At 44.5% G+C, this 14,934-nt stretch overlaps 1 protein-coding gene across 1 annotated transcript in view; it reads right to left on the bottom strand.

The window, feature by feature from the left end:
* Nucleotides 1–78: 78 nt before the first annotated feature.
* The window catches only part of GALNT12 (polypeptide N-acetylgalactosaminyltransferase 12), a 34,452-nt gene continuing 19,596 nt past the window's right edge, over nt 79–14,934 (bottom strand). The window contains exons 5-10 of the mRNA XM_040238841.1: nt 14,088–14,205; nt 12,357–12,533; nt 10,169–10,300; nt 7,108–7,221; nt 5,148–5,294; nt 79–3,096 (exon numbers count right to left, since the gene is read on the bottom strand). Of these exons, the coding sequence (XP_040094775.1) occupies nt 2,956–3,096; nt 5,148–5,294; nt 7,108–7,221; nt 10,169–10,300; nt 12,357–12,533; nt 14,088–14,205 (829 nt within the window). The 3' untranslated portion in view covers nt 79–2,955. The remainder of the gene's footprint in view (nt 3,097–5,147; nt 5,295–7,107; nt 7,222–10,168; nt 10,301–12,356; nt 12,534–14,087; nt 14,206–14,934) is intronic.

Raw genomic sequence — 14,934 nt, 5'->3', positions numbered from 1 at the left:
GAGCAGTTTTGAGTTGGCAGAAGAAATCAATGAATTTAAAGACAGAAATTACCCAATTTGAAGAACAGTTTGAAAAAATAATGGCTAAAAACTTCCCCAATTTTTTTTTTCAAACATTAAATTACTTTCCAAGCTCAATGAATTCTAAGTATAATAAATACAAACCACATTTAGACATATCTTAAACTGCTGAAAGACAAAGAGAAAATCTTAAAAGCAGCAAGAGAAAAATGACTCATCACATACAGATAGCAAAATGATTAATGCACGATCTCTCATCCAAAACAGTGGTGACATTATAGTGGTGTAATCCCAAGTTCATAGCTCTGAAAGAAGAAAACCTGTCGGCTAGCATTCTATATCCAGGTAAACTATCTTTCAAAAATTGAAATCAGAATAAAATCATTCCCAAATAAACAAAAACAGAGAATTTATTGCTAACATATCTATCCTAGACGAAATACCAAAGAGAGGCCTTATACTGAAAGAAAATTGTACCAGAAGGTTACTCAGATTTATAGGAAGAAATGAAGAGCATGGAGTATGGCACATTATATGGGTAAACATTAAAGGCTGTGTGTATTTTGTACATATATATTTTTTTCTTTTGTCTTACTAAAACAATAGGCAAACCACTCTGTTAATGAGTTTATAATAGCATAAACTCCACAATAGCACAAGGGAGGAGATAGGAGCTATACTGCTACAAATCTGCTAAATTTTATGGGAATTAACACAATATTAAGAGTGAGGAAGACTGCAATAAATCCAGGAAGCATAATGTAATCCCTTAGGGCAAGCCCTAAAAATGTAACTTAAAAATATAACTGAGAACTTAACAGAGGACATTGTTCTCCCTATTATGCAAATGAGGAGACGAGTGCTAGCAGGTGAAACAACCTTCCCCCACTGGGGCTGGCCCCCAGAGTCCTGACTCCACACACCAGGACTAGAGGCCAATCCACACCTTCCGGTGGGGCAGGCGGAGACCCACCCAGGCTGAGACTCCTCATCCATCAGACAAGGCAACTATCCTAAAAATGTTGAAAACTGTTTTCCAGTCTGTGAAAATAATTTTCTTGACACCCTGAATATTTTCATTAGTTCTTCCACCCTAAAAATTACCAAGTAGGAGCTGCTGGCAAGAGTAAGAGGGATGACTTTTCAAGCAAAGCTAATTACCATCAGTGGCCAGTGAACACACACACAAACACTTGTGTAGCCTCCCAGCACTCATGATGAGTTTGACTGGCATTCATTTTCTGTCTGCCTGAACTGTCTTCCTATACCTTGGGAGGGGTTGACTCCCCTTCAATGGAGCTTGGACTGACACCGCAGGAAGCGGGGGAGAGGGTGCAGGGCAAGACTTCTCACCTCCATTACAGGCTGAGAGGGCATCTCCCCTGTTTTGGAGGAGGGAAGCTTTGGCTCCACAGCATTATTACATTTATAGGAGAACTGAGCTGTGCTGGAGGGAGTTCATACTGTATTCCTGCCTGCTGAGGAGCTATTTAATCCTGTAAAGATAAAATAACTAAATTATTTAATACTTATTTTTTAGTAAACTCCTATTGATATTTATTGTGCTTCACATTTTATAAAGTGCATTTGTGAAAATGTAAATTTAATGAACTCGTACTGCATGCCAGGGACTAAGCTGAGTCCTAACCTGTTCTATGTTATTTAGTCCTTGCAACTACTCCACAGGCTTGCTTTCATTATTCTCATTTCACAGATGAAGTGAAGTTCAGAGTGGTTTAAGATGCATCAGATTGATCCAAGCCAGGTCAGCTGTATTTGTTCCTGGTTAACTGTTAAACTGGATCTCTCAGAGGGAAACATGTAAAAAAGAGCCTGAGATAAAGGTGAAAGTTGATGCTTTTTCATCAGTTGAAGACATGTGTCTTCATCTCTCACATCTGCCTGATTGCAAAAACAAAGATTAGCAATGCTCTTGCTTTTTTTAAAAAAAAATCACTCCTCTTGACTTCATCAGGATGACAAGATCTCAGAATATCAACAGATCTGAAATTGTTCACAAATCATAATTATGAAGAGAAACTGTAGCAGTTGCTGCAGCACAAAATCCAATATGGATTTCAATGACCAATTATTATTAATGAACAAATTTGAAAACTCAATTTCACAAAGAGCATTAAATTTCTCCCTGACACTAAGGGGTGATAAAAATTAAAAATGATATGAACATGTTTTAAAGTCATCCTGGTGGCTGCTAAAAGTAGCCATCCATACCGCTTAGGCATTGCCAGCAGCCCACTGTGTGGTCGAAGTTCATATTAGCCCACTATGTCAAATTGTTCCCTTGAAATTTCAGCTTTGGTTAGTCCTCTTTGGCTAACATAAACTTTAACAGCAGTTTTGACTATGACAGCAACACATAACCAAGGAGCATTCTTAGTTAAATAAATGTAGATTATCTCAAGGACCTGAAGGAATCAATATGTTCCCAGTATCCACACACTTATACTGAGAAAAATCTAACCCAAAGTTAAAGGTATTGTCAGTTTATGCAAAGTACATTACATGAGTCTATTCTCCAAGCAGACATTCATATCTGGGGATCCTTTCAAATATGAAAATAAAATATTCACCTTTTTGCCATGGGGAATAAAAAGACATGACAGTAGAAAATACATCCTGATAGAAAAATAGTTAAAGTTTTTAATTCTTTAAATACCAAGAGTTAACATTTTGTGACTACCCTTTGAAAACAGGGTATTTGGGAACAATTTTGTTTTCAAAATCAATACGAATTGTTATTCACATTTTTACTAAAACCAACATTCCTTTCACAAATCACAAAATGATTTCCTTATAAAAAGAAGTGCAGCCAAGTGTTTGGTGGGTCTGTCTCTGTGCGTAGCTAAGTGTCTGTTAAATACAGTCCAGGGGTTCCCCCATCTACTCTGATGGGCTCCATCGTAGGTTGACACTTCACACCATGTGTTCCCTGAAGAACCATTTCTGATGATCCGAGTTGGTACAGTCTCGTAAGAGTGGTACAAAACTGTCACTCAAGTCCTTCCTCTCAGCCTGAACACATTTCTTGGACTGTACATGAAATAGAGAACCATCCTACAAAAGATAATAGGCATTGCACGTTCAAGAGAATTACAAGCAATTCCTGAGAAAGTACCTTTTCCTTAAAATGTGTTAAGTGCTCAGGGTGATTTTTATCATTTCAGAAATACTTATTGAGCAGTAAGTGTCTGCAGGTATGAAGGCAGCCCACGACCGTCTGTGCACACAGAAGAGGCGTGTGGAGGGGTGTGTCACGCTTGCCTGTCCCGGGAGCTCTTCAGGGGGTCCTCGACTCTACCATCAGGGCCGATGGTGCCACCTGCTGGCTGTTCTGGGATCAGTCAGACCCTGTATCTCCTCCCTCTTATTCTTTGCAACCCTGTGGACTGTAGCCCATCAGGCTCCTCTGTCGACGGGATTTCCCAGGCCAAAATACTGGAGTGGGTTGCCATCTCCTACTCCAGGGGATCTTCTCAACCCAGAGACTGAATCCGTGTCTCTTGCATCTCCTGAACTGACAGGTGGATTCTTTATCGCTGCGCCACCTGGATCAGGACCCTATCTCACCCCTACTGACGTTCTTTTTCTTCAGAGTGATCAGGTCCAAAGGTCCTTTATTAGTCTCTTCTACTTCTCTTAGGTCTCTGGAGGCCTCTTTCTCCTGTATTTAAGTGGAGAATGAGGGAACTTGGCTTTAGTCCCAGCTCAGTCACAGACCAGCTGGGTGAGGAGACAGGTCATCAGAGAGGAAGTAGGGCCTGCAAACTATGCCAATTTCCAAACCCCAAAGGACAATGACCCTCTCTAAGTCCTCTCCATCTCTTCTTTTCCCCAACTGTTGCTGAGCTAACTTTCCAAGTCTCTCCTCAGTTTCTGGAGTTTATCTTTTCCTCTATCTCTCTCTGTTGTAAGCTCAATAATATTAATCTGGAAAGCCCTTAAAAGTGTTCACAAGTTGCCTTCAGAATGATGTGAAAGTAAACAAATAAGGCATCCTTCTTCACACCCCTCTAAAGAAACTTTCTTAAACTTTCACTGAAATTTAAGATTTTTAAGATAAAATTTTAATGGCATTTCAAACCAATTTTGTGATTTCTACCTTGCATTACTCTTCTTTGAGGTCTTACAATGGCTTCCCGTTGGAAGAAAGAAGGGAACAGCAAAACTTTTGGGGTTTACAGAAATATTTTCCCTATTATTTTTTGTATCACATAGCACTACAGTGCCTGGCTTTTCCAGGAAACCTGAGAATTTCATTGCTGATCATAACACTTTCTACAACAAAACATATTCTAACTTCTAATTATACTTAGAATTAATTCATTTATAAGTAGTACAGATGGATCTTTCCATCCCTGGGGCCAGGCTGGGGATGAAAGCTCTTCATGGAGATAAAAGTGAATTAATTCTTTCTTTTGAATTATTTTCTTCAGATTTATGTCAAGTGCTTTTTAGTGAGTCACCAGATATGACTGCTGGATGAGTCCCACCGTGAGCTTCCTACAAATGTGTAAGAGGTAGTGCCTCTCAGACCTGAAATAACACCCAGTTCCAAATCGGCAGTGACTCTTCCGATGGAGAACCAACTCCATCAGAGGTTTGCTTGGTTATTGCGCCACAAGTTAACAATGTAGAGCTTTACAGCTTCCAAAGACTCTTTCTGGCTGCACATCTATTCACTAGAGGTGGATAAGGCTTCGATTATTATCCCCACTTTAGAGCTGGGAAAGATGAGCCTTAGACAACAAGAGTGGCTTGAACTTGGGTCTAATCTCATGTCCTTACACTTGGTGGTTTGTTTCATTCATCTGAACCCCAAGTAATCTCGAAATGTACTGGGGACAGCGCCTCTTCCTATTGCAGTCAGCCACAGCTCAAGGTGTAAGGGGGACAGAAAAACTGACAGGGAGTGGCCAGGGAGGAAAGAAGGGGAGTGCTACTGGTGCTGGGTGCCATGGGACGCCTCGGGTTCACTGTGGAGTGCCTGGTCTCCTGTAGGGGCCGCATCCCTGAGACTTACTAGGGATTCACTTTGCCTCCACAGCCCCCTCTGCAGTCCACGGGATGGCGAGCCACAGAAGGACGGGCTGAGATGGGTCGCCTACCTCCTGAAGGATGAACTTCTGGTCCTCTGGGGTGGTGTTCTCACACAGATGCATGATGAGGACGTCTGTTCCTTCCACCACTGCCACGCAGCCTTCTGGCTGGTGGGTGTTGTAGCGTATTTCATTCTGGGATGTGTACTCGAAAAACTAGAAATGGAGTAGCCAACACGCACCAGTTAGCCTCTGATGTGCAAAGAGGGCAATCTTTAGAGAGAGGAAGGAGAACCTGGGGTGACCGCGGCATGGGTGCCAGGGTCCTCACACCAGCCTGTGTCCCCAGAGCACCCTGTACACCTCTGGAGAGGTGTGTAGCCAGTGTGAATGGAGGGGCTCTTCTCGTCTGCAAGAGCATGAGGTGGGGGATGGCCTGGGTCACCCCGCACCTGCTGTGCCTAACCCTGGGCTGGTGCAGAATGGCAGGAAAGAATATAGACTGGTTCCAGCCCTTGAGGGCTCTCTGTGCCCTTGACCAGCCACTTCCCCTCCTTTTCTTCAGTCCTTTCCTCCTCCTTCCCCCGAAATAAAATGGATGCAACCATGCCTTGGAGACCACAAAGTGCTGTACACAGCAGACAAAGGACGGCTAATGGGAGGACTTGCTCTTCAGAGCAATGGTTTTCTTACCCTAGGTGCCTAGGGAAAATGCTGATTCAGGGTCCTGGTCCCAAAGAGGAAACGAGGGTTCCCTCTGTCTGAGATGGGGCCGAAGAAGCTGCACTTTCACACTTCTAACAAGATACGCAGCTGCCCAGCTGCACTCCACCCCCTTGCTTCCAGGAGATTCTGACACAGGTGACAGGTTCCCAAGGCACATGGAGTAGTGCTTCTCAAACGAATCTCCCTTGAAAACCAGTCAAGACGAGAGGTGGGCTGGGGAGAGATGGGGTGGGTCTGGGAATCTGCATTTCTAAGCTCTCAGGTGATGCTGACCGTACCACCTTTGAAGAGTGCTGTTCTAAAAGGGGTTGAAGAACCTGAACAATTTAAGGCTGTAGGGGTCTGAATTATGAAAATTTTACTGTTGAACATAATGGGGCCTAATATTCAAACAGAATTGGAGTGACTCCAGGTTAGAGGAAAACCTGAATGCCCATCCTTCACCTCCAGTATCTCACACTTTACTTAGGACAGCAGGCTTTGAATGTCTAGAGCCAACGCTTTGCTCTCTCCTGCATCCTCCCTGGCTCCGCCCTGGCAGTGTGCCTGCCAGGCCAGGGTCCTGCTCCGGTTCTCAGACCTTCCAGGTCTTGCTCCCCTGCCCAGCCTGCAGTTCAGCACTTAACCCAGACATATCCACCTGGGCCCTGACTGAGGAAATTGCCCTAAAAATGGTTTTGTAGTGTGGCACTACCTATCAAATCCTATAATTCCATGTAAGATTTAATTCTGAATAAGTCATCTGAAACGCAGATCCGCTTTCCTTCGTTTTTTCTTTCTGACCAAAGATGTTAGCAGCAGGGTTATTTATAATTACAAAAACAGGGAGGAAGGAATGGATTACCTCAACAGTAATTCCTATAGTCACACAAAGGACTAGCAAGAGAATGTTATGGATGATGTTCTCAAAGGATGTCTTAACAACACATGAAAAGCATGATTAAGTAATGGACATGACAGACTATAAAACATGTAGATATTATAACCACCATTTAACATACATAATCCCAAGGTCGTGCACTAAAAAAGATGGGAAGTAAATATGTCTTAATTATAACGTTGGTCATCCTGGGTCTTGTCATTTACTACTTGCTTCTACTTTTTCTATTTCCTAAATGTTCTATGATGAGGACATATTACCTTTATAACAAGAAATCACATATTAAATGTTTTAAAACCACACAGATTTCCCCTCATCTCCCTCTTTAAAGGCCCACACCGATGATCCCTTGAGCACAGGGCCTCCCGCTGTCCATTGTCCTTCAGCCTGAGAAGGTCAAGCTGTTAAAGCAGCAGCCCCTACCTGGTTCTGACCCATCCCATGACAGCGGTACAGAATGACCTGGTGTCCTGTGATCTCGTGCTCGTTGGGAGGGTTATAGTCAAAGCAGTAATCTTTCAGTCCTTTGTTCTGGAGCTAAGCAAAACATAAAGGTCGCATTTGGTCCAGGTTTATACACAACAGATTCCACCCAGGGCTGTGAAGGCAGGTAAATGGAGTGAGAGCAGTGGCTGCCTGAAGAACCGGTCTCAGAGCTAAAAGCCCCTTCCATTTCTAGTTTTAAACGTCTTTCCCATTCTATACCATAGGCAGGAATCATAACCCCCATGTTTTAAAATGAACTTTTCCTGGAATATAGTTAATTTACACTGTTGTGTTAGTTTCTGCTGCACAGCAAAGTGAATCAGTTACACATATGCATATATTCAGTCTTTCTTAGTTTCTATTCCCTCATAGGTCATTACAGAGTACTGAGTAGAGTTCCCTATGCTATACAGTAGGTTCTTATTAGTTATATGTTATATATATATATATATATATATAATAGTATGCTTATGTCAATCCCAATCTCCCAATTTATCCTTTACCCCGCTCTCCCTACTTGTAACCATAAGTTTGTTTTCTACATCCATGACTCTATTTCTGTTTTGTAAATAGGTTCATTTATATCATTTTTTTTAGATTCCATATATAAGTGACATCACATGATTCATACACATTTTAGGAAGATAAATTTGAGGAGCAGAGAGATGAACTCTTTATGGCCTGAGAGCTCACACTGCTTCATGTCTCATTAATGCAGCCTTATTGCTTTACTAGTCCAACATAGCTGAGTTGTCACCTCACATATGCACCAAGTGTGTGCTCAGTCCTGTCCGACTCTTGCGACCCTAAGGACTGGGCCCACCAGTCTCCTCTGCCCATGGAATTTTACAGGCGAGAATACTGGAGTGGGTTGCCATTCCCTACTTCCAGACCCAGGGCTCAAACTGCATTTCTTGGGTCTCCTGCACTGGCAAGTGGGTTCTTTACCACTAAAACCACTTGGGAAGCCCTGTGTACCAAGGAGTTCCTGATATTACATTATCTTCAAAGGATACCCCAGTTAAGAGACTGGGCACTTCTCAGATCAGAAGTCCACCACTGTAGACCACAAGGACAGTATAATACAGAGCCGATGGTTTGCACACAGGTCATACAACACATAAGTGGAGACACCTGAGCCTTGAATCCAGGACCTCAGACTCCAAGTCCAGTGCTCTATCACTCAATATTCTCTAATCTAAGGTCATCTCTAAGGTACTTTTGGATCTAAATCCCTTTAATTATTCTAAGAGCAAAAAGCCCTGGAAGGTTCCATGCTCCAACCTCCCTTCCAGGAGCCTCCAGAAAGAGACTCAGTTCAGTTCAGTCACTCAGTCGTGTCTGACTCTTTGCGACCCCATGGACTGCAGCATGCCAGGCCTCCCTGTCCATCACCAGCTCCTGGAGTTTACTCAAACTCATGTCCATTAAGTCGGCGATGCCATCCAAACATCTCGTCCTCTGTCATCCCCTTCTCCTCCCACCTTCAATTTTTCCTAGCATCAAGTACCTTCCAAATCCCTTTCTGGAGGGTTTAAGGAACCTTCCCTGGTGGCTCAGTTGGTAAAGAATCTGCCTGCAATGCAGGAGACCCAGGTTCCATCCCTGGGTCAGGAAGATCCCCTGGAGAGGGAAATGGCAACCCACTCCAGTATTCTTGCCTGGAGAATCCCATGGACAGAGGAGCCTAGTGGGCTACAGTCCATGAGGTCACAAAGAGTGGACACGATTGACTGACTAACACTTTTACTTTCAAAGAACCTTCACTGGCTTCTGAACTCCATTCTGGCCCTGGCCCTTGTCCACCTTTGTCTAGCTTGGTTCTGGGAATAAGACTCAGCCATATAGAAAGAAGGAATCCATAATCCACTGGCTCATAAAACAGAGACCTCCATGTTCTTGAGGTCCTTTAACTTTGTGAAGGAACGTGGGAACAGGATAGGTGGATAATCAGGGCATCTTAGGTTTAGAAGAACTCAAATGTTATGAAGCCAAGTTGGCACTCTTGACCACCAAAGGACCTCACCCTCAGATGAGTTCCCATACGTTCAACAGCTTTGGTCTACTACAGAATCGGGAAAGAAAGAAAGGAAAAAAAAAAAACTAAAGAAGAAAAGGGAGAAACTCCTAAAGATTAAAACTTAGATTAATTAAGCTAACTCTATCAAGTTGGTGATAGACTTAAGGAATGCTGATGACTTTAGAGCTAGTGTGTTTGACTACACCTCCTTAGTGAAATATATTCTATAAATAAATAGAGCTGCAAAGGAATCTTTAACTTTATTCAGGGTCACACTGTCAGTGGGAGGGTGGAGCAAAGGAAAGGGAAAGCAGAAGAGGCAACATCTTCTCGGTAAATGCAGAATCTCAGGGACAAGAGATCATTATATCACTCTTTGCATTTCTGCATGTTTGAACATTTTTATAATGAAAACTGAAAATACCCCGCTTTGCAGTTATCAAAACTTGCAGAATGGAACACTAGCTCTTCTGATGAACACCACAGAGCAGAAGAGGCCTCCCTAAGTTGGTGGAGTTCCAAGCAAAAGCCAAAGGTGCTGGACACTTGAGTTGACCTCATCCCACCAATATTTCTTCTAGGCTTTTTGAAATAACAGAGTGACTCCTCTTCCTTACTATGGCTTTTGTGGATCCCTGAGTTGGGAATTAGTAACTGGTCCAGTTATTGAGATTTGAAGTCATGTGATAAGGAGTTAGTTAAAAAAAAGACTTGGAAACACGAACTAATCCTCAGTTTCCATCTGTAAAACAGGAGGCTGTACTCACCAACTGTGAGATGCTTTCAGTGCTGACATTCTGGACTTGAGGCCCAGACACTCAAGGGGAGAAAGGACACTTGATGAGAAGGGGGAGGCATATGAGAGAAGTCAGTGGTCCCCACAAGGGGGTCTTTTTTTTGCAGGGTTGGTCGCTCAGGAGGCCAGGTCACTCCTGGAGGCCAGAAGCACATTGCCCAGCACAGGCCCACCTCGCTCACCATCCCAAAGAAGCCAGGCCTGTCCTCAGGCACGTGCAGCTCTGGATACACGGTATTCAAGAACCACTTGAAGTCCTTACACCCAAGTCTTGCACGGAGCTGTCTCCTCTCTGTCACGTCCCCAAAGGGCTCCTGAGAAAAGGACAAAATGGTGAGCCCCTGCAAGCCACAGCGTTTCCTATTAAAGCCTTTCATTCACCCAGTAAGCCTTTATTGAGCACCTATTGTGTGCAGAGCCTGCACAGGACAGAGAGGATAAGAAACAGTCTCAGACATATTGGCAGCACCCCAGCAGGAGATACTGTTGCTCAAACAATGACATTCCCGGGTGCTCTTGCTGCAGGGAGCTGTGGCCAGGTGCAGGAAGGAAGGACAGAAAGCCCCTGCTGATGGGTCAGGAACTGAATCCGGGGGCTGCACCGGCATCCCTGGCCCCCTGTGGTCACAGACCAGCGGCATGTCAGTAGCACATATATATCATGGTGTTCTGATAGTTTTACCACCAATACCTGGACACTCACTTCTAAACAAAGCTAAGTATTCTAGAGGTAATTATGAATGAAAACTTTCTTATGTGCCCAATCTATTTAAGTCTAAATATATTCTTCCAATAGTAAGAGCAAAATGCTACAATGATAAATACTTGTTTTATGAACGAAACCAATGATTACGAATTTTTGAATAATCAAGTAAAGCAAGCATCTATTTAGCACAGCAAATGTACAACCATGAGAGCAATGCTGAGTGCAGAGATAGGACTGTCCCTGTGTTATGCTGTTAAATGATTAAAATTTGACAAGTTAAAATATTTAACAAAATGATAACAATAAGGAAAAAGTCTGAATAAAATTTCAGGTTTCTCCTTGTTTTCCAGAAATTCATTTTTCAGTGAGAGTCATTGTGACCTCATCTTCAACCAAATATCCATTTCAACACTCTGCCACTGGGCATTCAGACAAAAGGTACATGAGTGCCCCTCTTTCTAACATATTATTCTTTGGGAACCCTCAGAAAGAAGGATTGATCAGTGGGTTTTAGAATGTGTGACAGGGAAGAGCAGATATTTCTACCCCGCAGCCTTGGGCAAGACAGAGGAAGCAGTGACCCTGTAGCCCAGAGGCAGAGAAAGGCCACAGGGGAGGTCAGAGTGAGTGTCCACAGGGCTCCGCAGAGCAGAGAGAGTGCCACTGGAGTGGACCCAGTTCTTCCCCCATCTGCTACAAGCCCTTGGGCAAGTTCCTTAAATCACTCTCTCTCTGAACTTCAGTTTTCTCATCTACAAAATGAAAATCTCCAATTTACTCTGAAGGACTGCTGTAAAGATTCACGAGAAGAAATTTACATCAAGTGGCCAGGAAAGAGGCCTTGGAGCCAACTTTTTTGTCTTGCCACGTGGCCCCTTAGTTACATGAAGACAGGTCAGTGGGAGCCCCGTCCTGGCATGTGCGGAGGGTGGCCTGTTAGTGGCAGTGGGGCTCTCTGATAAAATGTTATTTTTAACACTAAAATCAATACTTGTGGTGTCTTCACACTTTGACGGTCATTCTCAGACATGAGGGTCCCCCAGCGTGAACATTCCCAGTTGAGGTTATATCTCAGCTCTCATCCTGAAAGCAAGTGTCCTGTTTACTACTTAGCACCATGGTTTTCAGGCTCTTCTGTACTGTGTTGGTGATTTCACTGTTTAAAATGGCCCCCAAGAATAGTCAGTGCTATCCAGTGTTCCTGGTGCAAGAAGGCTGTGATGTGTTGGGGGGAGAAAAGAGGTGTGTCGGATGAGATTCACCTGGGTGTGAGCTCAATGCAACCAATCAACAGTATACATTAAATGGATTATTTAAACAGAAGCACACATAAAACCAAGTTATGTGTTGATCAGTTGAAGTCTACCTGCAAGAGGTCTGCAGTAACCTAATCCTGTATTTCCCCCATGATCGATGGCTAAGTAGTCAGTCCCAAATTCAGTGATTGTGGTTCAGCGACTGTATGGAGCATTAGTTATGGTAAGGAGTGAGAATCAACTGTCTGTTGTTTCTTATAAGTGAAGGAATACAGTTTTCCTCTTGGGTTGTGAGCACCCAATTTCCTCTCTATTTCTGGAACCAGATCTACCACAGTAGGAGGCCAGAATCAGCTGTTTTTGTTTGGATGCGGCCAGAAGGAGGGTGGGTGTACAGGGGGAACTCACCAGGCGGGCCTGGGGATTGCGATGGTAGTAGAGCTCTTTAAATTCATCCATCCACACTTCAGCTGCGCGGACACTGTTGGCCAGGGCCTTGTTGCGGGAGTAGGGAGCTTGCCTGGGGAAAACGTGGCCAACGTGCGAACACGGGTGTATCTCCAGGGTCCCCCCGCACTGCCAGATCTGTGCACAGAGTGGGGAGGAGGCGGGGTGATGAGGCTGAGCAGGGAGTGAGCTGCTGGTCCACAATGCCTACAGTAAGGAGGCTGGGCACACAGAGGTCATGGTGAACGCTGCCAAGACCTCACCCTCCATGAGGCAGGTGGCAACTTCCCCAGAATATTCAGGACCCAGGATGCAGTCAAAGAGCAAGAAAGGAGCCCCAAAGGCAAATAAGCCATCAGAACCCAGACCCCAGAATCCATGCACAAAGGCTCATGCACTTGACGCCTAGGAGCACCCACAGTGGACCTCACTGGGAACTCACTTACTTATTAGGTAAAGCACACGCTGATTACCTGGTCTCCTAGCCACAGAAGATAGGAAAGCAGCAAGTAAGAAGAGAGGTTTGGAAGGGGGAAAGGAAGAGCTTCTAGAGGCAGGCAGAGCAGCCTGACACCTAGGGAAGAGGCAGAAAGACTGTTAAAAGCATACCCCAAAACTCAGCACACAGCCATCTGGAGCCCTTTCATGGACATATGACCAAAGATAGCTGCTGCTGCTGCTAAGTCACATCAGTTGTGTCTGACTCTGTGCGACCCCATAGACAGCAGCCCACCAGGCTCCTCTGTCCATGGGATTTTCCAGGCAAGAGTACTGGAGTGGGTTGCCATCTGGTGCTTATAATGGGGGGCAGGCGTGAGTCGTCAGTGGAGGGCCAAAGTGTTATTTATTAATTCTTTTAAAGCAGCAGACCATATAAGATATTCCTCAATTTGAAAATTTTCCATTTAAAAGCACAAAGATTGACGTAAGGTTTTGATACTTAAAATGCAAGATTCAGTTAACTAGGAAATCTACCAGAATGCTAAAGCTTTCCCAAAGGGGCTTTAATCAATGTATGGGCTTGTTACAAAATGCAGACGCCCAGTCCCTACCGTAAGTCTATCAAATCTGACTTTCCAGAGACCGTGCCTATGAATCTGCCTTTTTAACAAGTTTCCCTAACAAATCTTATAGATGTCAAAGTTTGAAAGTCACGGTGCCCAATAAATGGAGAAGAAAATGGCAACCCACTCCAGTATTCTTGCTGGGAGAATCCCATGGACAGAGGAGCCTGGTGGGCTACAGTTCACGGGGTTGCAGAGTCAGACACAACTGAAGTGATTTAGCATGCATGTGCCAAATAAAGAGGCTACTTTATCAAGCAGCCAAGCAAATCAAGGCTTCAAAACATGGGCTCAGGAGGCAGGCGCCTGTGTTTAAGTGCAGTGTCTGTCACGTGCTCTTTGAGTGATCTTGGGCCAGTCACTCCCCCCTCCACCTGCCATCCCTCCCCTCAGTAGAGTAAAAGAACTAGGTGACTTCCAAGAACTTCAGCAGCCCCAAATCTATTAAATGTGTATTTTAAGAATATTTACAGGATGAGTGTGCCATTGTATTCTTCCAGGATTATTGGATAAACTGCCAATATAGAGGAAAAGTCCACCAGGCTCTCCTACCAAAGCCATCACTTCCAGAGAGAGACAAAAAAAAACAGGTTAAGAACAAGTGGAAACAGAAGACTGGAGTACTTACCCTAAAGGAGAATTCGAGGTTTTCTCCACCCCAAACTTCCATTCCTATATCATAAGACCCCAGGTATTCAAAGTATTTCTTACTCACAGCAAACAGCCCACCAGCCATCGTTGGAGACCTAGAAGCATGTGAATCACAGTTCAAGGTAAGCAGCAGAAAATCATCACAGCTGGTTTCTACCACAAACCTTAAGCACACCCCGAGTTCCCACTCTCTGCCTGGAGCTAAGATGGGCCAGCAGCTGGATGTCCCCCACGGCCCCTGCCCCATAACCCCTGCCCTGGGGAAGCTTATGGACATCTCACTAGGCAACACAGAACTCTGTGGGTGACCAAGGTCAACCTAGGACCCTGTGGAAATACAGACGCCACGAGATGGGGAGGGAAGCAGGCAGGGCTGAGTTTCTCGGAGGAGGCACGGTCTGCAGAACGAAGGGGAGTTAGCCCAGAAGAGGAATGACTGACTCTCCGAGAAGACAGGAGCATGGCCACAGGCCTAAGGGTGAGAGAAACCCTTGAACTTCTAGGAGCACAGACAACAGAGAGAGATGAGCAGTGAGAGACCGAGGTCTAAGAGGACGGCAGGAGCGAGGCTGGGTGGCACTGCCCAGAAAAATCCTTAAGGAAAAGAAACAAGACACCAAAGGATGAATATTGTGTGAGTCTACTTATATGAGGCACATAAAATAGGGAAATCCAGAGATGGTAAGTTAACAGGGGTTGGAGGAGGGGAGGAAAGTGAGGTATTGCTTCATGGGTACAGAGTTTCTAAACAGGACTTCCCAGGTGGGGCAGTGGTAAAGAATCCACCTGCCAAGCAGGAGACCCAGGTTCAATCCCTGGGTTGG

Source organism: Oryx dammah, unplaced genomic scaffold, assembly GCF_014754425.2.
Source record: "Oryx dammah isolate SB20612 unplaced genomic scaffold, SCBI_Odam_1.1 HiC_scaffold_1, whole genome shotgun sequence".
NCBI classification, from domain to species: Eukaryota; Metazoa; Chordata; class Mammalia; order Artiodactyla; family Bovidae; genus Oryx; species Oryx dammah.
The sequence above is the reverse complement of the archived record's forward strand: the minus strand, read 5'-3'. Positions and strand labels throughout refer to the sequence as shown.